General features: G+C 43.2%; 1 protein-coding gene across 2 annotated transcripts in view; it reads right to left on the bottom strand.

The window, feature by feature from the left end:
* The window catches only part of ROR1 (receptor tyrosine kinase like orphan receptor 1), a 171,531-nt gene that overhangs the window by 118,559 nt on the left and 26,889 nt on the right, over positions 1 to 26,083 (bottom strand). The window contains exon 1 of one of the 2 annotated variants that reach the window (XM_068953426.1): positions 416 to 774. The exons of the other annotated variant lie outside the window; for it this stretch is intronic. Within the exon in view, the coding sequence (XP_068809527.1) occupies positions 416 to 545 (130 nt within the window). The 5' untranslated portion in view covers positions 546 to 774. Of the gene's footprint in view, positions 1 to 415; positions 775 to 26,083 lie in introns of those variants that run through there. 2 annotated transcript variants of the gene reach the window in all.

The raw sequence follows: 26,083 nt of genomic DNA, 5'->3' as shown, positions 1-26,083 counted from the left end.
CTACGGTTCCCTTCAAAACAATACGATTCCATTCAACTCTCTCTCGTAATACTTAAAGAAAAACACAGGAGCTCCCCTGGCCTGCAGGAAGAGGAAATGCCACGCTGATTAAAACTGGAGCCATCCTCGCCACGCCGGACCTGAATCGCCGCCTCCGCTCTCCACGCTTGCCCCCAGCCTTCCAGGCACGTGAGCGGCCACAGGCAACTCGTACCCCATCTCGGGACGCGATACCTCGCATGGGAGGCCGGGAGAGCGCGGGCTGCTGCGCAAGCAGCTCCGGCCCACGGCGCTGGCCTGCGAGGCAGCTATAAAAATCAGAACCAAAACACTTCGGTTTCATAGTTTCTATTTTAAGAACTTAAATATCATAATGCAGGGGGAAAAAAAAAAAAGCCCACCCTGAGAAACGTACCAGAGATTCGCAAGTTAAGACACCATTTCTTCTTCCCAGCGGCTATTCCAGAGCGCACATTCACAATCCCACCTTTTTTGATGGGCGGCGCAGGATTTCCCTCTCCTCCTCCACTTCCTCCACCCCGCATCGTCTTTTTGCATCTGGGCCAAAACACGCCCTTGAGAGCTTAATAGCTCCACGCCCTGTTTTATATAAAAAAAATACGCAGAGAAATAAAATCCCAGCTGTTTCCAAATGTCTTCTCTCCTCTCTGTGAATCAGTGCAAAACCACGGCGCGTGGTTGCTACTGCTGCGACACAGTCGTGTCCGGGAGCGACCTGACCCCGCTACGCCGAGCACTGCGCGAGGATGATCTGGGAAGAGACGCGGCCCTTGCAGGGCTCTGAGCCGCCACGGGCGCTGTCTGCCCACGGAGGCATCGGCGAGCAGAGGCTGAGCGCCGCGTCTGGGAGCGGCCAGATTTGGTTTTCCTGGGACTGCGACGCTTTTGGGAACTGGAGGAAGAGCGGCTCCTTCAAGGGCTCCTCTCCCCTCTCAGTTAGCAGCTCATGAATCCGAAATGCATTCATGGAGTGCCGAGAAAATGTTAAATAATGAATTCTTTTCTAAACTTAATGCTGATGTCCCAGTGAAATCACACAGGCTTTTTATTTATTTATTTTTTTAAGTTGGGCCCACCAATGCTTGCTTTATGCGAGAGCCAGACAACATTCTTGGGTAACAGTTGAATATCTCCAGAGGTGTAAATCACCACCCTCAGTCTTATGAGAAACATTTGAAGGAGGGCAAGTGCTCTCAGAGCCACGAACTCAGGATTCCAGCCCTGCTGCCAAGCTGCAGCGCGTACACATTCCTGACTTTAACTGGTTTTAATTTGCAGGCCCTTTAACGCACAGACGCAAAAGTCTAAACACTAAATCAACTTAAACAACAGTAACAACTCATTTAAAACATCGCCCATTTGCAATTTTCTAAAATAACTTGAAAATAAGAATCATTCGAATGCCTGAAGCCGTGCAATAGGCTTATGCCCGGTGCAAAAGTAGCCGGCAGCTCCTGGGGAAGTGCATGCAATCGCTGCTCCACCATGGGTTATTTATGGTCCCAGGCCTGACAGGGCATTATAAACTACAGCAACCATCCTCGTGGCCTGCTGCAAAAGGCTAAAAATCCCTAGGCACAATGAGAACAGCAGAATGAAAACCACATTACAATTACGGGAAAAAAAAAAAAGGCCACATCCTCTGTGAACACAAATAATTTAAATCATCAGGAGATAAAAACCGTACCTGAAAGCAGAGGGGTGGGCGGGCGCATGCTGTTTGTGGCAAAGCATGCATTTACAATTTCTCAGCTGCAACAGTCGTTATGCCGACTGGCAGCGCGCCCTTTGCTCCCCATCGAGCCTTTTAATTAAAGAGATTGCCAGTTATCTCTAACCGCAATCGCTGTCCCGTGATCAGCTTGGCGCGAGCGCCGCAGCACATCTCCCTTAGGAAACCATGGCGCCAGCGCTCAGAAGGCAGCTATGGCAGAAGCAAAGTTTTCAACTACGTATTAAGTAAATATACCCACAGAAATTCATCCTCAAAGGTGCACATATGAAGTGGATAAAACGCACTCGCTGATGCAAACATACGTGCGCTTGCAAATGCCTCGCTATATAAACTGTAGCCCTGAATAGTCTCAGGGAATGAGAACTACAGACGAGTGCTAACGCTGATCGCTGGGTGAGCGCGTGGTACAATCACAGCAGGTCAGGGAATATTTTTCTTCCCACATAGAAACTTTAATGATGGAAATCCTTCTGCAAATTTTTTCAGTCTTTCCCTAAAATTTAAAACCAAAACAACATACTTTTAAGGACAAACAGAAAAAAACTCGTCATTTATAGTTTCCTACAAACACTTTGCTTTTAATAAAAAAGTAGACTTTTTATCTGAGTGCAACATTTCAACTAAGCTTAGCTGTAAGTCACCTGGAATTTACAGCGTCCTACCAACACAGAGGAGATGGTTTGCTGTTCTGCATTCAGAAAAAGCACCTTTTGTCAGCAGCCAGCGAATAGCTGAATAAAGAGCACAAGAGCAAGTACCCTTTAATCTCCAAGAAGAAGCCTTCTCGTGCTCTAATCCGTTGTCAAGAGAAAACACTGCATGATTAAAGCCAACCCGTGACATGCGGACTTGCACAGAAACCTGGGACATGTCCAGAAGGTTTATTTCAAGGTACTAAGCGTTCAAGAAATACTCTACACCTCAAGTATTATTGCTTGGCAAATTTATTTTACTGCCTTAAATTCTGTAGGACGCAAACCGTTCATCCTAGGCAACCTGACCTAGTGCCAAGGCTGGATCTAACGTCCAAGCAGACCCCGCTTTGAGAAAGGGTCGGACCTGACGACCTACCTTTCAGCCTAAACTGTTCTGTGATTCTGCAACTATCCATGAGAAATCTGTAAAGATGTTCAACAGACCCTGCAGGCAGCTTTCCAAACGCTGCTCGTGGGTTTACCGAGTGTCTAGTATGGGAGAAGATTGAGCAAAAATATGGAACTGGAAATACGCTGCCAGCGTTAATAAGGAGTTGCAACTGTGCGCTGTTTACATGTACGTTATACCCCAACGATAACCGCCTCCCCCTGGCCAGCAAACATTAGGACGCAAAGGGGAACAACAAGAAAAATGTCAAAGTAGGCTTTAAGCTCACCCATTGCCGAGCAAGTTTGAACGCGGATAAACCATGCCTTGGCCTCAGACAGGCAGGAGGTCACCTCAGAGTTCACAAACTGGTGTTTTCCCTGTTTTTCTCCACAATCCCAAGCGTACCTTATGGCGAGGCAGTAAATCCTAACAATGGAGCCTTTATTAAATTTTGATTGCTATCCTGGTAGGCGAAATTAAGTAATTTCAAATCATTATCACTGAAATGAGGAAAATATGGGTCTTTTGACGGATTTGGCCTGAAAGAAAAACTCAAGGGGGGTGGAGGAGAGGCATGTCACAGGTGTTCCTGCAGGAATAACACCTCCGGCTGTGATGGTTTGGGGTCAAAGAAGGTGACAGAGGTCAGATCAGGTCAGTACCTTGATGTGAGGCCTCCTGGAGAAAGCAAAACGCTGCAGAAAATACTGCCGGGGACTCCCTGAAGGTGACCCGCTGCCCCGAGCCCGCACCATGGAGGTACTCGGCAGTGGAAAAAGCAAGGCAACAGCAGCAGAAGTTAACGTGGTTTTGCATGCGCTGCTTACCAGAGGAGACAGGTCTTAACCACTTGTGGTTATTAAAAAAGAAAAGAGAGCACTATTAACTCCAGTGGAACAGGAGAATTCATTAAAAAAAAAAACCCTCCAAAAACAACTAGGCAGAACAAACAAAAACAGAAAACCCAAGAAACCCTCAGGAAAAACAGCTATGAGAAAACAGCACAAACAAGGAAAACCACTTCAGGAAACGGCCATAGAAACAAGTTGCAGCAAGGCAAGTGAACAGGGCATTGCCTTCTCGAGTAACCCCGTCCGCTCGCACTCGCGTCCTGCAGCGCCCCCAAAAACGTGCGATCGCTTGCACCTCGCCTCCGCGGGCCGAGCTTTGAGCGCAAGCCGGGGCTTGGCCAAAGGGCCTGCTACCTGCTGCGCAGGCTGCTTTCCAACAAAGACAGTTTTCACTGTGCTTTCCACCTCTATCTACCTTTCGATTCCAAATTAGAAAAAAAAAGTATCTCAAGGCGGCCAGAAAATCCACCCAGAGAACTGTGGCCTTCCGATTCTTTCTTTCTTTGTCTTCTTTACTTTCTTCTGCATTATGTATCTCATCACTGAAACAGTTACACCGATAAGTCGACCAAATCTATGGATTAGCAGAGGGACGCACAGCAAACGGTATACAGGAGTAAAACCTTGATTTTACCTTTGAAGTTGGTCACTAAACGCCACCTCCTTTGCGACAAGGAAGGATATCTTACCCTTTCCTGCCAACACAACTACTGTGGATTCCTTCGCGCGAGTGACTCTGCATGCGGTGCAGGTGGCAGTACAAATGGACACCTCTGGTCATACACCAGCAGTCCACACCTGCAGTGTATCACGTAACCTACTCATTTTAGCTCTGTACTGAACACCACGAAAAAGAAATGGTATTCCTATTAATATTTGCAGGGGAGTTTGAATGGGCAGTTCCCCTGAAACTGGCCACAGAGTCGATGAGAACTTATTCTGTATTAAGGAAAAGGAATTTCTACACGTTTCCCAGCTACTAGCTCACACATTTACTTTGCAGCAGTCACCTTGTTTTCGTTTTTCATAAATATGACATTTACACAAGTCTTGAAGGAGAAGCACAAAAATGCTGTCCACACGACAGCACCAATATACGAGCAGATACAGAGAGAGCTCCAGCTAACACAAGTCAAAAGAAAGCAATTCTTTTCACTAGTCTGTGTTCTTCCATTTCCACTGTCCGCTCGTGATGGCCCCAGAACTACCACTGCCCGCAACGCTGGAAAGGGGCTGTGCTATCCAAGTCAAGACCTGAGAAACAGCACTAGATACCTGGCAGTGGAAAGCTGTGCTTTCTGTATTGTTGTGGGTTTTGGGTTTTTGGTTTTTTTTTTTTTTTAAATGTTCTTGCCAAAGAGTGAGCTCTTTCTAAACACTCTTCAGTTCAGTTTAACTTTAGCATTAGCAAATGACAGATACACAAAAAATACCTGCACGTTCCACCAGCCAGAGGTGCCAGGTACCCAGGTGTGCAGCACCCAGGCTGACCCTGCTCAGCGAGCGCACAGTGTAAATCACCAGATCTCTTGTAAAATCAGCCGCGCCGCTGATCTTACAAGATACAAAAGCCCACACCTGCATTGCTGAAAGCAGGAGCAAGCCCTCAGCATACGCATACTTTTTCCCTCCATTCATCTTTCAGATTTATTCTTGTCACTAACAGAACCTATTTCCTCTGTGAGCCTTATAGAAAAGAAAAGAAATGGTATGGAAATAACTTGATAAATTGTACGTTAACTTACGGCCTGATCAAAGCCCACTAAAATTCAATGAGAGTCTTTTTGCTGACCCAGCAGACTACAGGTCAAACTTTTAAACACTTACTTAATTTCAACCTTGGCAATTAGAGCGCCTAACTTTTCAGTACGAAAATACCAAATTTCTGGTGTCTAGCAGAATCTCTCCATTTGATTTGGTCACATTATGCTCTAAAATTTTTAAGAGTGGAACGGAGAACAAAAACAGTAAGGAAAACATACCTTTATCTTCAAATGGAAAAGGCATAAAGAAATTTTGGAATACCATTCTCATGAGAAGCAGTGAAATCTGGAAATCTTATTCAGCACTGGATTATCAGCTGGTCCCAGTGCATCATTTTAATACCATCTGCTGCACTCGGTTTGGAGTTTAAAGCCATGCCGACATTATATAGGGCCTGATAAGCCCATTACATTTCTTTATGCATGGTTACATATAACAGCTTTCTTTATGCAATCAAGGAGATCTTTACAGCACACTCCAGTAACAACAGTTCTACAGACAGAAACAAATTAAGAAATTATTAACTTGTTAAGAAATTAAAAATAGCTTTCCTTAAGTAGGCGGGCACTTTCTGTTACTTTTTTTTTTTTTGATTTCCACAAAAGATTCAAGTAAAATAGAAGAAAACAAAAAGCACTAACTGCCTCAGCACTATCCTGAAGATGGTTAAAACTGCTGAGCTAGCCTACGTGTATGCCCCAAAACAGCGTGGAGCCAGGTGCAAATTACTGGAGCCAGTAAAGGCTCACGAATTTACATCCAGAGACAATTAGACTTTATCAAAGCAAACAAAGTCAAGATAAGAATTACAAGAACCAAACTGATAGGAGTTAAAATCAGTTTCCACTATTCCTGTTCTACCTACCTGGACACTAGATCACACATCTAGAAACCATACTGCCCGTCCTGTAAGAAAAATGACTCCCTCCAGCTAGGACAGACTGCCAGAAGCATAGCAGTCAAGCACCGTGAGTTATTACAGTTTTACTCATTTTTCACCTATCACCATTTTGAATATAAAAACAGTGCTGAGCACTCACATTTTTGGTGTTTTCTAGTTTGGAAGTGATCTCATAATTTTCCAGGTCAAAATTATTAGGATCCAATTAGAATTTTAACCTTCGTAATTATGCTGATATTACAGAAGTACTAAATAAAGACTTTCACTGAAAAAGGGTTTCCGACACCTTCACACGCAGAGAGAGACGCGACGGCTGAGGCATCAGGGAGAGCGGGCTGTGCCATGCCGTGCTGCACCGCACCGCGCCGGCCCGCGCCCCGCAACCTGCCTCCGAGAGCCCCCGGCACGGGTGCCCACGGAGACAAGGCACACCAAAACCACCCCGCTTTCGGGCAGAAGAGAAAAATCTGCCAAGGGGGTGTGGAAGGCCAGAGTTTTGAGCCTTTTTTTCTTTTTAATGTTACCTGGAGTTTTATGTCAACTGTGATAACTCTAAGCTGCTTTGGTCTGTTAGGATGGTTTAGAACAAACATTTCCAAATGAACTAAAATTACTGTCTCGTCTGAAGTGCAGAAAATGCAGAAAATCACTTATAGTTTCCTGTCTGTATAGTTTCTTTATAGCTTCTTTTCTCTCTTTTTTTAATTTGAGAGAAATTGATCTCTAAAAAGCAACTGATACCATACGGGTTCAGTCAGCTGGCTGCAAAGCCAGCTCAGCCGGTGACTCTCGGTCTGAACAGAAGCACAAGACTCTTCTGTCCAAGTCCTTCTTCCTCCTTCAGCCACCGAAGAAATCTTGTGAAAGATCATGTTTATACTAATGGGCCCAGCAAAGCAGAAGCACGAAAAAAGGAGAAGAGGCATTAATATCTATTATTTAGGAGTTTAAAAAAACAAATGTACTTTGATACACGCATTTAATTTATATTTTAAAAGACTCCCAAACCTCCCATTCGTGTCCAAGGGCAAAGCTCTCAGACTTCAGCCCGCACTGGCACACTCTCATCACACAGTGTCCCGGGTTCGGGCACAAACTCCCTCTCAGCTAGGGCTCTGTACAGTCAAACCGAGAGGCTAAAATGCATTTCTACACTATACTACCCCCTGCAGCTCCTAGAGCAAATCCTGGAAAACAGAAACATGCTTCAGGAGAAGTTACTAAGGACAAAGAGAAAACCAGACATTGAAGAAGGAAAACTGGAAAAAGTTTAATACGTTACTAGCCTTCGCAGCTTTTGCTATTGCTGATATGATCGTTTTTACCTTACAACACCAAGCAGCAATATGATACAAACAACAAATAATCACCCTTTGTACATAAAAACGCCACATTCCTAAATATTTAGCCAGGGCCTTCCCTCACTGTCTTCTCACTAAAGCTGTACTCGGGCATCCTGGCTGGCAATAATGCTTGGGGTTTGATTCAGGAGAGCTGATGACTAACGTAAGAGCCAACGCTACTTTCTACGTTTGAAAATTCGGCTGAGTAAATATCACACTGTTATTTAGAATATCTCATTAGATTTTGGTGTGCCTCAGTTTCTCCAGCAAGAAAGCTGGGGAAAGATGGTTATTTCATGCAAACTCTAAAGCACTTGGAAATCAGCAGGTAAGAGGCCCTCTAGAAGGCAAGGTCTCATTCCATTATTATTTTATTTGTAACGTGGCTCTTTCCCATTTATGGAAGAAAAACAAAATAAGTTGATATGCCAATACCTTCTGTCTCAACATTCACACCACAGGCCTAATCCACTACTTTCCAGAGCCATCAGAGAGATTCCTCTTGCCTCGAGGAGGCTCTGGGTCACATTCCAGCAGGAGAAGCTAGGGTATGTGGAAAGCATCTGCCCGAAGAGCAGGGTTTTTACTCTCTCAGCTGCCTTTGGACCTTAAAGGGTTGTGAGAAAGACAAATAAATGGCCATAGGCAGTGCATAAATTAGATCAGACTTCTATTAAAAAGGATGAGTTTACTTGCGTGTGTCAGCTTAATACAAATTTTAGACACGGGAACAAATCAAGTCAATTTAAAGCATAAAATAAACCCACTGAATTTTCATCTCACATTCGAAGTACTTTGTTAAAACAGGGAGGGGGGAAAAGGCAGCACTTCTAACGTTCATTAAAGATGCATTTGGACAAGACTGGGCCCAGCATTCAAAGAAAGCAGGAAGGAGAGAATTATGCAGTCCTGCGAGCACACACAGGAATCCGCTGCAACCGGATTCCCTTGTGAGGTGAGATGTGGTGCGAGGTTCGACTTCGGGCGCACAAACCCACACCGCCCGGGTGCTCCTTCACCTCTGCTCCTTCCCACCGGCTCCAACAGGACTACTCCCAGCCTCAGCGTCTGCCTGCTATTGCCCCAGTATTGACGTGCTTTTCTCCGACTTGCCCGGCGCCAGCTGCATATCTGGGTAGCTAACACGAAAATGTGTTTTTTTTGTTTTTTTGTTTTTTTGTTTTTAAAGACAGACAAATAATGTAAATAACAGATGCTTCTGGCTGTGAAATGACTAAAGATGTTTACTCCAGCCATGCACAGAGCAGGTCTGCTCTTTAGGCAAATCCATTACAATACGTGACCAAAAAAGATTTTCTTATCTAAATATCTCAAAAACTTAGCCAAAAGTATACATAAAAGTAAACCAAGCTTCAGTCTCCTATTGGCTGCAACTTTTTCATTCGGAAGCAAATAAAAGCAACTAATAGATAGGGTAATTACACAAGAAGTGAATCAGTTTGCACGATCTATTTGTTCTCTAAGCACTTTTATCTTTCCTGAACAGACCTCTAACGACTAAAAACCATATATAGTTCATATACGTAATTGGATTTAAGCTTAAAAATGAGAATAAGTCGCTGTTCAGAAAGTAATTCACAATAGTCCAACAATTCATTAGGATTAACCAGCTTAGTTAAAAAAAAAGAAAGAAAGAAAGAAAAAGAAAAGCTTGATTTTTCTTGGATCTATTTTGGAAACCATTTTTACCTTATTTTTCTTGGTAACACAATTTCATGCTACAGAAAAGCCATCAAACAATGAAAAGCGTTTGTTTCTCTCTAGTTCTTAAGTAAAACCAGCAATGTTAAAACAGGTCAGGTATAATAAATACAGCTATTTCAAGTGAATGAAAAATGTCTTCCTGTCCCAGCTTTGAGTGACAAGAGAAAATTTTTACCAGCTTGCAACTCCACTTTATTAAAAGCGTTCAATTATTATTTAATTGGAGATATATATATTTATTAGATTGGGTTTCTTTGTTGCATTTTTCAGATTAATCATACACCACAGCAGCAACATTTTCAAGTGAGCTGATGTTCCAGACACCTTTAAAAGTGCTGGAGTGCAGAGGCCACAGTCTCCTACCCCATATTTTTAAATTTTGGATACTTGGATTACCCTGGCAGGAAGGCGACAGTCCTTGAATAGAGCTTTTTGTTCAGCATCTAATAGCTTCCAGCACTTGCCCTAGCCCACAAGATACATACCAAATTCAGTTAGACATCCAGGCCAGACGTGAAGAATTTCTCTGTCAGGTCTAGTAAACGCCACCAGTTGAACGTTTGGGCTCCTCGCGGGCGCGGAGGAGCCAGCAAGGCAGCGGCGGTGCCTTGCAGCACTCGGGTGACGCATGGCAGCTCGGGAAAGGCAGCTAATGAATGAGGCTAATAACCTCTGCAACCCCTGGACCTTTCCGATTTCAGATGAAGAAAATGTAAGAATCACCCATCCTTAGAAGTATTCAACCCTGTATCCTGAAAATGAGGGCCACTAAGACACAGACTGAGATATATAAATATTTCTCAATCAGGCTTGCTACGGAATATTCCCAGAGCTCAAACCCGCTGCGTATTTCCCTATGAAGATACCGAAGAAATCCCAGTCAGCCTGAAGCAACGCTTTTCTTTCAATTTTATTTTATTTTCATTTTTTTAGGATTTGCGTCTAAGAGTTCAGGCCTAATAAAAGGAACTGGCAGGCAATTTGTACCCCTACATTACATTATTATGGCTTAAACCCATTTATTTCAAAACTGTTGTACCATACTTTTCCCATGCAAAACTGGAAGCAAGGAAACGTCTATTACTTGAAATGATTTATCAGTTTGTTGAGGGCAGGGGGTGCAGGTGGAGAACCCCACCACCAGTCCGCAACAGCCCGGCCGTGGCTCCCGGCGAGCGCGGGCGCCCCAGGCACGAGTCTCTGCCAGACGCTCAGGCTCCCCCTGCTCCTGTGGTCTCCCATGTCCACAGAGGGGCCAGGTTCCTATTAGCACAAAAACGCCTATTTTCTTGCCCACAGTCCGGTATCATGAGGGTTTTCACTTTGCAAGAAGCCCTTCTCTCCGGGCTGGGCAAGTCTGGGGAGAAGTTTGAGGAGCAGCCGTGCAGGTTGAGTGCTCAGCGGCGGCACGGCTGCCGCGCGGATCCACGGCAGGGCGGCGCGGCGCGGGACCATGGGAACTCGACTCGCCAGTCCCATGTGACGCCTGCCATTTGGAAGTAATCGCCCCATGCAATCCATCAGGAGGGACCCGAGAAGATATCTTTGTGAAGTGGAAAAAACCGAGTTCTTAATTCATATATAACAATTAAACCAAACCGGATTTTTTTTTTTTTTAATGTTTGGAAGACTTCAAAATGAACTCCAAGTCAGAAGACCGCCAAGGCTCTCTTCCCTAATTAAACACACAATTCGCATTAAAAACCTTCTTAGGCCAGCTGCTGAGACCCCGTGGAAGTGGAGGGATGTATGGTTTGTGGGAAACATTGTGTTCTTTCTCAATTCTTCAGCTTTCACAAAAGTCAGCGTGCAAACACTTTCCAAAAATACAAACTGTGTTTTCTAATTAAACTACTGTCACTTCTCTATAATGAGTTAGCAAATCAAATGAAAGCTTAGATAAATATTTTCAAAGTTAAAGCAATCAGTTTCAAATGAAACGCACGGCTTCTCGTGATAGCCATACCTTTTGTAATTCATGGAAGAGTTCTTTAAAAATAAATAATAAAACACCCCCAATTTAGATAAGACATCACCACTGAAAGGCTACAACAAGACCAATGATATGGGTAATACACCAGAAAGGGTACACAGGGAAACACGAGCATAACCACGCTTCCCACGGCACACGTACACAGTAAAGTGTCCGTGGCAAAAAATTCTTTAAAAAGATCGAGTTCCGCTCTGGAAGCAAACGCACTGGCAGGAACCACCCCAATCTCAGCGTTAAAAATGCAAGTTTCTTAGAGAAGACTATGTTCTTCTTGCAATTTAAGAGTTCAGGTTGGTTTATCAGTTGATTATTAGATAAAGATGGAACAGGCGTTTAACTGGCCTTTAATTATCTGCATCCTCCTGAAAACGCACATGAAGTTATATGAAATACTACATACTCACCAAGATAATAAAAGGCTAAAGCTCCTTTTGTTGCTTTTACCCTTTTATTAATAAAATGTGAGATTTCTACCAAAAAAAAAAAAAAAAAAGCTCTGCAGGTCTTACATACTCAAACTCTCTAGCTTAGGAAAAACAAAATAATTGACAAATATCAAAGATGTAATCCTGTGAAAACAGCTCCAATCGGTTCCAACCCTAAGCCAGCCAGTTCACGCGCAGGTGGGTGCAGCGCAGCACTGGCGAGGCTGCTGCGGTGGCCGGCCAGGTATGGCTCCGCGGGGCTTAACTGGGTGCTCACCTCGCCACCCCTGCACGCTGGCACTGCCTCCTGCAGAAAACCCTTCCCACTGACTTAGAAGCATTTGAAATCCACAAATTAATATATTCAAAAGCAACTGCTTCCACTATTCCCCAAACGAAACCACGTGCTCCCGTTCGCGCAACGCTTTGTTACGATATTTTCCTTATCTTCCTATATCCTACATTCGTTTTTGTTATTCCAAATTTTCTTACGTCTATTCTACAAAGTAAGAAACTGCTTCCGGCTCAGGGAGTTCCCTGTTTGAACCTGGAAGGATCAGACTGTTCTTGCACTGTTTCTTATGCTATTCCCGAGTATCTACTACTGGCCCTCACCAGAGACGAGCTGCCAGTCGCGCTCGCCTTTGGTCCAGCCCAGGATGCCTGTTGCAGTCTCCCAAAGCCGACGACTGCCAAGCTGACCAAGCACAGTATGGAAATTAAGAAAACCATCCCGGTCCTACAAACAACAAATACACATCCAAGAAAAGATCTTTAAGAGGGAATTCAGTGTCGAGGACATCAGTGCTAATCAAATCCACTGTTAGGGACTACTGGGGGAAGTTTCATCCTCTTTCCAGAACAGCTGGAGATCCTGTGGAAGACCAATTTCTGCTGAGCTGCCCACAGTGATGGCAGAGATGGGCACTAAGGGGAAATGGGCTTTTCTATTCCCGCTAACTACCATCAGCTTTATGTTTTGTAATGCAAGTGCCTCTCACTCCCCCATTCAGCAGGCCCTTGTACGGAGCAGAACAGCATTACCATAAATAACAGTGGGGCAGCAGGGAGGCACAGGCTGTGATGAGCTAAAGATAACATTCGCCTTAGGAGATCCGACCTGCTCTGCTTGATCAGAGCTAATGAAATAAAAAGCACACTATAGCTTTTCCATTCTCATCGCAAAATTCTCCAAACCATTTCCCAGCTCATCTCCTACTGTAATAGCACTGGCTGCCTGAGAGCGTGCACTGAAAAGATTTTTTCTGTATCCTTTCATACTTATTCACACTTAGGTCATCCTCGTATAACCTGAAGTCTTGATCACAGAGCGTCATTCAGGGATTCCCCACGGTCTTCTCACATTGTAACAGTGATGCTAAAAAGACTTGGCAAAGAGTTATGGAAAGCTACTTGTGCATGTGCTGCTATAACCATCTTGCAAATCTCAGTATCTGTTTTAAAGAAGTCTCCCAATGTGAAAAATGGTCCTCCCTTGTTTTTAAAACAGAACGCTGTAGGCAGTTAAACTTGACCATTTATTTTATATCATACAAATTGAAATACTGATACATCTGTACAAGCTCAGTCCAAGAACAGAGCACCATTCCCAAAGCATTCATGAACACAACCAGCAGATCATAAGTCATAACGATCCAGAATTGACCACAATTAAATAATCTGTCAAGGGAGGAGACAGACAGCCATTCAGGCTAGGTTGAGACTGCCACTGATAGGAATTTAGAACAGGCTAAATTAAAAGTATCAACAGTTCGTTTGATTGCTGCCTCCAGAGGAAACGTGTGGGCTACAAGACAGCCCGACCAGCTGTGGCTGTGCTGACTTGGGCTGTGCACTGGGAACCACAGGACCGGGGAAGACTCTTGGCTTGACTTTTAGAGTGAACCTCAAAAACCAGAAAGATTTAAAGAAATCCTCCAAACTCTACAATTTTTCTTCACCTGTACCTTAATGATCTTCAAGCCATATTCATGACTGTAGAGAGTTCTCGGGTCTGAAAGCTAGGGAAGAGCAAGACTGAACGTATGTGATTGCCCTGAGCGTGAGACAATAGCTGCAGCACTTGGATGCCGTTACCGTTTAAAAATATTACAAATAAAAGAAGAAAGAAATTTCTAGAGAGAAGTTTGAAGCTTAATTCCATCTCTGCTGAAATCAGTAAGAGTTCTGCCATGAACTTTAAAGGGATCATGGGATTTTTCCTACAGTGTTAATAAAAATAGCGTAATTGAAAATAATTTCAAATATTATTAACAACATCCCCCCAATTAGCAGACTGCTAATAAAACTATTTGAGTAACTTTGAATCTGTGAGGAGGGCTGAGCCTGCAGTTCTTTATTGCAAGATAAGCAGCCAAAATGGGAAGTGATATTGCAAGCATCTCCTGGATGCCATTGCTTCCGCTGGCAGCATCAGAGAGTAGCTCTAGCCACCATCTGTACCATTCCTTGGTGCCTTTTTTCTTATAACAACCCCTTAAGACCTGAGCTAATAAATCATATTCAGAGGACTGCTGGTCTCTGTTAAATTTTTATTTAACTTGATTGAAGTACTGGCCAGACAAACTACTCTGTTTCCTATTTGGCAATTTTGTTTTACAACTCTGAATTGTGAAGGATTCTCTCCCCCCCCCCCCCCCCATATAATCCACATGCCCTCCTTTTACTTGTGCCTCTAGACTTGGTGCCAACAGTGGTTGTTGATCATGAGCGCTCAGATCCTGCACTAACAAAAGCGCACGTATACAGAAATACAAGCAGTTGCTGGGAAGGATCGAAAGCACTCCTCTGTTTACATCAACGAAACCAACCACTGAGAGCTACGCATACATACCTGCTCCTCAGTGAACGAAGCGAGACACATTCATTATCTAGTATTTATTTGGAGTTCATTTCTTAATCACAACATGGACTTCTTCAAAACCGGACAAGAACAAAAGTCACAGTTGCTAAACCCAAAATAGTCAACTTATGTAAATATGCAACTAGTGTTTGATGAAATCTCTTGCACGGCAAAGGACAAACGCGCAAGACTTGCTGCTCCAAGTGACATGGGATTTCAGTTTATCCTCTATGTGCTTGTAAATTATGTTAATTAAACTATGACCTTGATATTTCCATTACAGCACTATTCCAAAAGTGAGTAACATAAGCATAAAATAAAGATATACCTAGCTGAATTCATGAAAAATCTTTTCTGCAGCTCAGTAATACAATCTCATTGTTATATTTCAGTCTGACCTCAAAGGAAAACGAAACACAAAGAGAAGATTTCTGTACCACTGTGCATGTTACAAATAATGAAATAGCATTCCTTCCCATCAGGTCTTATTTTTACAATAAAGAGGTACATTCCTGGCATAAAAAACCCTCAACACTTAACATTTCCTTTAAACCATCCACAGCAGGCCACTCGACTTGAACTCAAAAGTTTGGCATCAACTGATTTGATCCATTTTCATTTTTGTACAAATGAAAAGAAACAGTCTATAAGTGAGAAAACACATCAAACTGAACATAACACATTCAGATTTTGAGACTGAGCTTACATAACAAAGCTTGACAAAGCTTACATAAGATAAGCATACATAGCTTATCTGCAACTAATAACTGATCTGGATTTAGTTACAGTTATTTACACAACCTACAAGCAAACTACAGACAATAGTTTAAAAAAAAAGGTAAACACTTATAACAATAATTTCAGCAAGTGATATGAACAAAATCACATTCTTACGAATTAAAATCTCAATTTGAATAATGTAACAAAAAAATTCTCCATCTGAAAAGGTCTTGATTTGTTTTAATTGCTTCAGGAAATAGTTCCTTTTTTTTAAATCTCCGAGTTGTTCCTTTCCCCCACCCCTTTCCCAGCAAAAGACGGGGAGGTAGGGGGGAAGTAAACTGAATATATACAAGGGTGAAAAGGAATTACAATAATTCAGCTATCAACATCTTCAGTGTTAATTGCAGTAACGTTCGGTAAAGAGGTTCAAAACAAGATGTCATTTCTTTTTTTTTTTTTGAAGCACCTCTTTAAAATATTGCCTTTAAAAATCTACCTGATTTTTCACATTGTTGCAATACCAGCAAAAGGCATACTGCATGTCATTTAATTTCATTCATTTAATTCTCATATTTGTATCTATATGTGCATATGTACATAATTATGGCATTTCTATCAGTTAAAACTTCACAGTTAAACTAAATTGGAAAAGTACTTTGAGAATCACCAAATGGGCTACAAGTACATACTTGATCTTTATTACAAAGTCACTTGGATCGCGCATCTACACGTGCTTACTAGTTCTTCAACACCACCATATTCCTGCCAGAATTTATCAAATCAATGAGCTCCTCTGGAATGAATAAAGTTATGAATCAACATAACAAACAGCGATTGTCCCATTAGCTTAATAGATCTTATCACTGCAAAACAACGTTAGGAATGTGCCTCATCCGAGTGCCCGCATGATTGCTATTTGTACATCTGGTCAGGAAGCACAATACAGCCACTTCGGACTCCTTGCAAGCATTAAAGCCCAGACAGAGCTGCAAAGATAAACAGTGCTTTTGACGAGGCACTCGCTTTGATAAAATAAGATTTATTCTCAAGAATTACTGCTCACAGCTTTCAGGAAGAAAATAAAGAAGAGGAAAACACATAAGCTGCTGGAGTGAGACTAATAATGATATATATGCTTGGCATTAAAACTGCTGAAATCAAGCTGTACATTGGCAAATTCTGTCATATGCCTAGCAGTCTGGGTACTGGCCTTTGAGCCAGGAACCCGTAGTTTCTCATGCTGCTTTCAACAATAACCTCTTTTGTTGTCCTTGCCAAGTCAGTGCTCCACTTCTCTTGCTGGGAGAAGAAGCCAGTGCTTACCTACCATTCAAAGGCTATGTGAGGTTCAACTACATTTGCAACATGCTTTAGAAACTGCAAAGTCACGTTGCAAGTTCTTTAAATTATTATTGAGAGATCGGCATTGCAGACTGGCAAGTGGCGGGGACATTAGGAAGGAAAGAATAGATCTAAGTGCCATGAGATCTTGCCCAACTTTCTTGACTACCCCAGCATGGTGAGCAAAATCTTCACTTCCTTTACGTTTAACTCAATGCTGACGTTAATTTTCTTGCTCATTTATTCACCATATTCATTTTTTTCTTCTGGAAAATAAATGACTGGATGGAAAGCTCTGATAGACAGGCACTGTGACACAACTTCAGGAGACTCCAGATAGTACTGCAGCAACTCAGCAGACCACTTTAACAGGCAAAGAAAGATGAATCTGCAGCTGAGTGACTTCCCATGCTAAGGAGCAGCAAAGAAAAGCAAACAGTTACCTTGCAGACACAGTCCTCAACAGAGTGTCCAACAAAAATGAGCAGGACAGTCACTGGCGAAGCGACCAGGGTCCCCACCTGCGAGCTAAGGGAAATCTAACAAACTTTACTTTCTGCAACATTATTTCCACCATCATTACTTCAGTAACTCCCATTCTATAGACCTTGGCACGTGCGCTACAGAAAACAGCTAAGGGGGACCTGGAGACATCACCTCTTCCCTCCCTTCAGCTCCGAACAGGATCAACTGTCCCACACATGGGCTGTTCAGCCTTAAAGATCATGAATATCTAAAGAGTCTAAATGTCCTCTGCTGTGACTTAAGACTAACTAGTCCTAATCTCACTGGACGAGGAGAACAACTGTTGCTTCCTCTTTATGGCAGCTCCTTAATATATTGGAAGAACATTATCAAGTCTGTGTTGTCACACAACAAACAAAAAGCCCAGGGACAAGCAATTCATCCAACACAACTGCGGGAAGGAAGCATGAAATCTCAGCTCTGCTGCAGATACGGGAGTTTTGCATGGACTTCAGCGACATCCAGATTTCACCTCTCAAAGACTTACAGCTGTGCAGTGTGAGCATAACCTGCCACTATGAATGTTGGCCTAGACTCCACATGCTAAAAACACAAGATTTATAATGTAAAATACCATATAAGTCAGCAAAGAGACAGCAGATTTCTTATCTGTTCATTTGAAAACCTACTTCAAGGAAGTATACTTCTTCCAAAATGCAGCTGGGGGAAACAGAACAAATTGCAGATTATCTTCAAAAAATAAAGGCTTCCACCACGGAGGCCTTCAGTCAAATACCTTCTTCCTACCTACTGAACAGACAGCACAACAGTCCTTGCCCAAAAAACAGCAGAGAGAAAGCAGAACAACTGGAAAGCAGAAGTCTGTATTAAAACACTTCCTAAATTAAATGCACTGCAATAAAAAAGGAGAAAAGGGAGCAACTACAGAGGGCCTAAGTGAATTCACTCCAGAAAGACCAGTTCAAGCCTTACACCATTTACAAGTGGCTCTGGAACGTCTCACCACGCAGGATATGAGCATGATGCTAGTGAGCCACACTAGGTCCTTGGGTATCATCAGCTACAAACACTCATGCCTCACTCACGCTAGTACAATGGGCTGCTAGACTCGGGATGGAGGGCTGAGTTTATTGTTACTATTATTTCTTTTCGATTATAATGCAGAGTGCCTTCTAAAGCTGCTACCTCAAATTTGTTCCCTAGGAAAACATAAGTTCCCAGATTCCACATTCACTCCTTATAGATTCTTACTCTCCCACACGCAATTCCATAGAGAGAGTAACCCAAATACTATCCCATTGGCATTACTGATAATTAACATTAGCTATGGAGAAAACTTCAGCTAATACTGTCATAATTACAAGACAAAAAGCAATGCTTCAGTATTACCAGGCCACCAGAAACAGACCATCATGTTAAAGCAACACTCTGCTACCTCCTGGAGGAGCTCAAACAATGGCCTCATTGTTCAGCAGCCACATCTCTGCTGAAGGCCACCCACATGCTCCCCACTCCAGGGAGAAGTCAAAATCCTCCAGCTCAAAAGACATCCACTCGAGGAGAAAGCATCTTTACAAGGCTTGTTCATTTTTCTTGGACAAGCAGGGAGTTCAGCCTTTGCCTTCAAGTCAAGTCCCTGAAAGGAAGGGGATGAGTTTGAAGTTCCTGAAGATGGACATGCCTCCGATGCTCAGGCATTTTGTATCGCACAAGATTGATTTCCTTCAACTACAAGAGGCCTCGGGTAAAAGTGATCCTTCACAGCTTCATGGCTGGGAGCCAGCATTAGATCAAAACACAGAGAACACATCATGCTTGCCTCAAGATGTCAGGAACTTTTGATAAATTAAAATTCATTTTAGTAAATGAAAAATTCCTAGAATCCTTTTGTTCATGCTAACATGTGCAGTAATATTTTAAAGTCAAACAAATTATACAAAAACAAGTAAAAAATGAGTCAATCCTTCCAAAAATTGTACAAATCTCCCATTTCAAAGACTGTAAAATGTTTCTATTTCTTTCTACCAGGACTACTTCAAGCAAGGAAAACTGAATGCGCCTATCCTAAATCTGCTGGAGTGAGTAATGGGGGGAGATAGAAATTACAGAAATATCAAATCAATTTGTCCTGCCAGATTAACTCCCAACATGCTCTGTCCAAAACCAGCAGTGGCTCTAGGGTACACAGCACTGAATACTTGTCCCACGGTGGCAACAATGACGGGCAGGAACAGAGTGGATAGCGCAGCGTACAAGCACATCCTATGAAGTTTCAAATGTTTTCAGGAATCACCTACCGACTAAAAGAGGTTCTGAAAGAGGACTGAAAGACTTGACAGATGTCCCAATAAAAAGCGGAATTTTAAATATTTCTCCTGATGTCCCATTAATCTCACCAGTATTTCTATACATGTCATCTGGCAACCTTCTTGGGATGTCCAGCAAAACCAGCAGAGACGCATGTTAACGTCAGAGAAGAACAAGGGAAAATGCCTTCACAAACTGGAATTAAACTCCTTCGGCCTGCTTGTCGTGCCTGGAACGGGGAAAGAAAATGGGGAGCGAAAGGGAAATAGCTTACGTGTAAAATAAGCACAGAAAGAGAGAACACAGCCCTGATGGGTGAGGGAGCCCAGCTCACTCACGCTCCTCCAGGGGAGAAGGACAGCATGGGAATCAGAGCTTAGGAGAAAAGGAAGATATTCTGTTATCGTGCTGACTCTAAGATAAACCTTCTGTAGCCTAAAATAACCACTCCTGTTGACATGTATTCAAACACACCGTAAACTAGCACGGCGATACTGCTCATCTGGAAGGGACAGAGCCTTGTCACAGATGTGGGGCAGGACTCACTCGAAGCGTCTCACAGAGGAGAACGCCGCATGGCTGAACTGCCTTCATCACAGCCCCAGACAGCTGCACACAAATTCTGCTCCTACAGTCTAATCAGCAAGCACTTGTCCCTCTGAAGAAGACTTTTTTCTTCTTTTTTTTTTTTTTCCAAATGCGACTATTTACAACAGGTTACAGGGAAACCTAATCAGTCCTTAGAAAGTATTTAGGTATAAAGAGGTGCATAGAGTCATTCCTCTCTCCACGCCAGGGCAGAAATGAGATATTTCTTGAGAGCCGAAAGGGATATAGTTTATCATGTCCACTGAACACCTGCCTCCACTTAACCCTTTGCAGACTTTCTGCTTCAGCTAGCCTTTTCATTGGGGTGAGTAGATCAACGGGGCTCTAAATTCTTCAGGGACTCTTCTCCTCCTGCCCTTTTTCTAAACAATATCTTACCAGACAGTCTTTCAACTAATACACAGGGTCTCCATCGTTATGATTTTCAAAAAGACTCCTACTGAGGGATCACAGAAAGTCAGGACAAGGCTGTTTTGTTTCTGCCAAGTATGTGAGCCCTGATACCCCCTGCTCATCATGTCAATCAGTTGCCTGGGCTAGGTCAGGAGTTACTGGGAGAGGCGCAGGCAATATCCATTCGACAGCGTGGCTCTCTTCTAGCCCTGCTCAGGGAGGCAAAAACATTCCGGCGCCTTCATCTTCTGCACACAATTCCATACGCAACAAAGACGTAAAGATTTTTCTAACATAAGTTTAGCAATCCACCCAACAGCGTATTTCTGGCATGCTCATACCTATATGTATATATACATATACCTATATATAGAGGTATATACAGTATACATGTATATTGAATATTTATATCCATATTCTGCAGGCACTTTGTTTAAAAAATAATTTACATGCAAGAGCAAAGCACGTACATAAGAAAAAAATCAGAAAGGGAAACGTCACAAAGGAAAATGAGTTTGGGGCTTCATTAACTTGAAAGTCAATTTTGCTCTCTTTTATAGAGGCATTTATGTAAAGTTACTTGAACTGAAGTACACAGTCTACAGCTGAGAATCTGACAGTGGAAATTGGGCCCTGGCCGTCAGTGTTTACATACAACTCCGCTATCCAATGGCTACTTTAAAGAGACAAAAAAATGACAAAAAACTTCAGCTAAGATTAACTCAGCCTCATTACCTGGGTGCCCCAGCCTAAGCGTCTTCCTTTTAGTTCCCTGCTCTGTTCCCGCATCCTATCGAACGTTCTTAGTCCTAAATAGCAAAACCCTGCTCCCCTAAACGGTCTGTTTAACTAAGACCATCATTGCCACAGATTTTTTCTTTAAAGACTAAATGGAATTGGACGGATGGAGTTGCAAATGTTTGTCTTTTAGTGCCGAGTGCTACAGAAAGCTGGCATTACAAGTACAATGGAAAACAGAGGTTGGTGGGAAGTTCAGATGCTTGACTAGGCGGCTCTGAATAGAGCAGAAAACTTCTATTAGCTCCCTGCTGCTTGAGCCAGCCGAGGTCAGTCCCCCGCCAGGCAGCCAGGAGACTTCGCCAGCGTTATCGCCGTTAACCCTCTGCGTGCCGCTCTGACAGGCGTGCGCGCTCTCGGTGCCAGGACGCGCTGCCGAGAAGCGCTATCCCCTTCCAAAAGCAGCTTCCGAGGTCAGTAACGAACGTGCACAGGCCGATTATGTTACAGCAGGGGCTAACGTGCACATCGCTCAGTCCCGTGCCCAGAGAGCAGGCCATCAGCTGGCAGCACGTGCTACGTTATCCGCGGATTAAAAGCGTGACAATTCACGTCACACAGAAAGACGACAAGGATTTCTACTTCTGCGTTGACAGAATAAGAGCAGTTTGTAATTATTTGGAATTAATGCATTGCTTTTTTTATTTTGTAAAGCTTCTTCAGTCCTGAAATTCACAGATACTACAAAGATAATGCTGTAGATGGCAGAACGGGAGAAATAAAATGCCAAGTGCTCAAGCATAACAGCCTTCCCAGAGTACATGACACAAAAGCGTCAAGCACAGCCTACAGAGGAACGGGGTGTCTGCTCTTCATGTTAGGTAGTGTGCAGCTAATTTAAAAAAAATAAAGCAAGATGCAGTATTTTCTAAACACTAACTCATGTCTGCGGTTATACTTTACTGTATCTCATTACAATTCTTTGCTCTGACAAACTTAAAACCTGAATCAAATATCTGGCACTTTAGCCACAGCATCAGGGAAAGTAAGTACTACCTGCTAAAAGAATTAGCGGCTTGGGTTGGATTTTTTCACATCTACACTCCTGACATTGCTGATAAGGGATTAACTAGAGTCACACCTGTGATATGACTAAATGCTATATAATACTAGCATCTGGACGCTAAGCAGTTACAGTTACAGCTGGTGAGAAAATTGATTTCCCCACCTGAGGACATTCATTCTTTATTGATTTTTTTTAAAGCAAATATAGTGGTGCAAATTCAAAATTTCCAACCCAAATTAGATCTGGGCAATAAGAAGTACACAACCATTTTCCCACTAAACCTGTGGCTAAGGATTTCCTAACTAAGCTTTGACCCATACCCTGAAAGGAAATAGAGACAAGCTTCTCATCCTTCGCCCCTCTGGAGTAAGATGCCAGTTGGAAGAGGCAGTTTTACCTGGAGGAGAGGTGGCATGAGGAAAAAACACTCCCTCATCTGCATCCACCGCCTTGCACCGCTGCCACCTCCTGCTGCCATCACACGTGGACACACTGCGTTCACCGCTGAGCTGCCAGATACCCACAAAGCACAGGAGGGGAGAGGAGAGAGCTAGGGGAAAAACAAGAATATGCCAGGGGAACCACAGGGAGGCTGGAAAACAGGAGGGGAGCAGCCCCAGGGAAGCATCTTACAGGACCACACCTTGATCATCACTCACAGCACACCCAATTCACATCACACCGGTCAGGAGCAGCAAGCTAAATAAGAGCGGGCAGCAGGCTGGGAGGCAAGAGCAGCCTACAGCAGAGGTGATGGCACCAGGAGTCCAGGGGGTCCCGTGGGCCAGATCGCGCCTGCAGAAATGCTCAAGCTCCCGACCTTCGCTTTTTGAGTCCCCCTACATACTTTTGCCATGCCAAAAACATTTCATGGTTTAAAATGCGTTGGCAATGAAAGACTGCACGCATTAAAATCATGTTGCAAAGCAAAAATACAGGTTTGGCAACACAGAAGCTGGGGGGAGAAAGAGGGCTGAGGGGATGCAGGGAGCCTGGATGGTCATTAGTTCTTTGACCACCCCCCCCCCACCCCCAGGTATAAAACCAAGATTCAGTATCTAACATGCCCTTGTTACTCTCGTATACCAGTGTGACCAGCAGCTTCCACTGCGCTGGTACAAACATGTCTCTGCCTGACAGCTCTGCCACCCCTCCAGGCTCCACGCGAGTGGCCTGGAGGTCCCGGGGCCTGCCCGAGTAAGGAGAGCTCACGGCTTGAACCTCTGACAATTATATCTATGTTCAGTGGCATCCTGGATGAGTCATTTGGTCTCTTTACGTCTCCATTTTCCACCTGTAGAATAGGAATAGTGGTCTGCCTACCTCAGAAGGAATGTGATGAGGAAAGCTATGTCACGGATTGTCAGGCTTTCAGATATTTACAGCGATAGGAGCCAGGTAATTACCACGAATAACAAAAAAAACTGTGCCTTTGCCAAAATCAGTTAGAAAGTTCTTTCACAGTGAAGGAACAGCAGAAGGACAGCAGAAGTTCAGCTCAGCAGTAGTATTTAATAAAACAGATAACTACCAACTCTCTTCATTCCTCCTTCAGCTGTCAGCAAACGAATACCTGCACAAGCGAGACAACACAAGAGCAACAAGGGGAGAGCCTCATAAGGCGGCAGCTCCTACTGAGCCCTACTTTGCTTGCTCGAGTACAATCCTGGCATCCCAGAGCACCAGTTCGGGACCACGGCAGTTGCTGTTTCCCGAACACCAGGAGCGCCAGTGACCCGCGGTGCTGCGCTTGCACACCCGCAGGGTCTTACCAAGGCTGCTTCCCCCAAGGGCGAGAAGAAATGGGTCTACCATGGCCATTTCAAATACTTTCTTCCTCCCCTTTATCCTCACTTAAGGAGACGCTCTAAGTGAATATTTATTGCACAAACGTGTCTTCCCAATGGAAAAACACATTTAGAAAAGTTTAAATGTCTGTGGGAAAGAATTCACATTCAGGAGCGAATCCAAAATGATGGCCACAAACCTGCCCTGTGGATTTTGGGCAAGACACAGGAATAGTTTAGGCTGTCTGCATTTCTGGACAGCTGCAGCATGCTGTGCAATGGCTGGAAAAGTGTCTTCCCATTTACCACAGAAATAAGTAGTAAAGCGTCAATGGTGCCAAAGCTCTGAGGATGACAAAGAATCAAAAAAAAAAAAAAGTTGCTATTTTTCCAAACAACTCTAGGAATAAAAATCTGATTTTAGACATTGAAGCAGCTTTTCTGCAAGGAAAGAAGAAAGTGTATTAATGACAAAACCTTATATAATTTTCAGCATAAGGTAATTTCAAAAAAGAAGGTTATAAACACCGAAGAAACAGATTTTTATACCGACAAGCAGGCTGCCACGTGTCAGCATAATGGATTCACCTATTTGTTAAGAACTTGCCCCATTGTTTAAGCGAGTGCTTTGCTGAGATCACTTAACTGCTCAAGCCAAAGGCCCGGCAACTGTCCTCCGCCGCCAGCCACATCTAGGCACAGGCATCCCACCAACCATTACTCTATTAACTACACATGGCAGGGAAGCGAGGGAGGAAAAACACAATCTGCCACAGTTCTTTCCCACAGAGACTCAGCATCAGAGCATCATACTGTGTTATTTAAATGCGTGAAACTGAAAAAGACTGTTCTTTACTGCCCTGGAATTTGAAGACTAAGAGCAGTTACGCTGTCTGAGGCGACAAAACTCAGGATACATCAGAGCTCCTTCCTCTGACCTAAACAGGCTATGCATTATTTTTCTGCAGACCTTTTTCCTTTAGTAAAACAAACAAACAAAAAAAGCACATGCTACTAATTGTATTTACATTACACATTATCAATCCAATCTATACTTGGGCTTCTTCCAAGACCACCAACAAGGCTCACATTACAGGGACTTTGCATTAAATAGGCTTTGTTTGTTTTTTTTCTCCTTTTAAACAGAAAATCCTTGCAACTTTTTTATGTTAATGAAACAGTTTAAAATACATTTATAAAAAAGCAGGAGGAAAAAGAAATACATTCCTTCCTCAAAAGGGGATATGTCTTTTAATCTTGTACTGATAAAATGCTCTCTAAGGCAAGGCTTACAGGCAGCAGTCTGAGATAATTAAAAACAATGGCGAGTGGCGTTCCACAGCTCGTCCCCTCTCCTGGTCCAGGAAACCTGCAAATCTGCACAGACCTTTAAACACGATCAAGACCCCAGAAACAGAAGCGACATCTTCAGTCAGTTAAGGCCTGATTCAAAGCACATCAAGCCAGCTGAAAGATTTACAAGCTGCTGAACCAACCAGCACATCCATACGACTGCCGGGGGGACCCTCTAGCTCTGTCCAGTCCAATTTAAGCTCCTCAATCAATGCAGCTTCAATAATCTCCCTTGCAAGATTATTCAGTCCAACACATTTCACTCTCCAGAAATGGCTCCTGAAATTTAGCTTACGCTTCCTTATCTGCATTTCCTTCTTCTTATTCATAGCCGCGTCTTCCTTTGCATTGCTCTAAATAATATGCCTTCCCTTGCTGGCAATGCACTTATTAGGTCACCCCTCTTAGCTTCAGCAGGCATTTATTTCCCCTAAAAACCAAAATCTTTCATTGATTTTTGATGTTTTTCCTCTAAGATCTTACCCCAATTTGGTAAAAAAAAAAAAAAAAAAAAAAAAAAATTCTAGTGTTAAGTTTCCCATTGCTGAATGTAAAATTGTACATGCAGTCCCA

This window comes from Struthio camelus, chromosome 8 (genome assembly GCF_040807025.1).
Source record: "Struthio camelus isolate bStrCam1 chromosome 8, bStrCam1.hap1, whole genome shotgun sequence".
NCBI classification, from domain to species: domain Eukaryota; kingdom Metazoa; phylum Chordata; class Aves; order Struthioniformes; family Struthionidae; genus Struthio; species Struthio camelus.
Note: the sequence above shows the minus strand (reverse complement) of the source record. Positions and strands in the feature narration are given on the sequence as shown.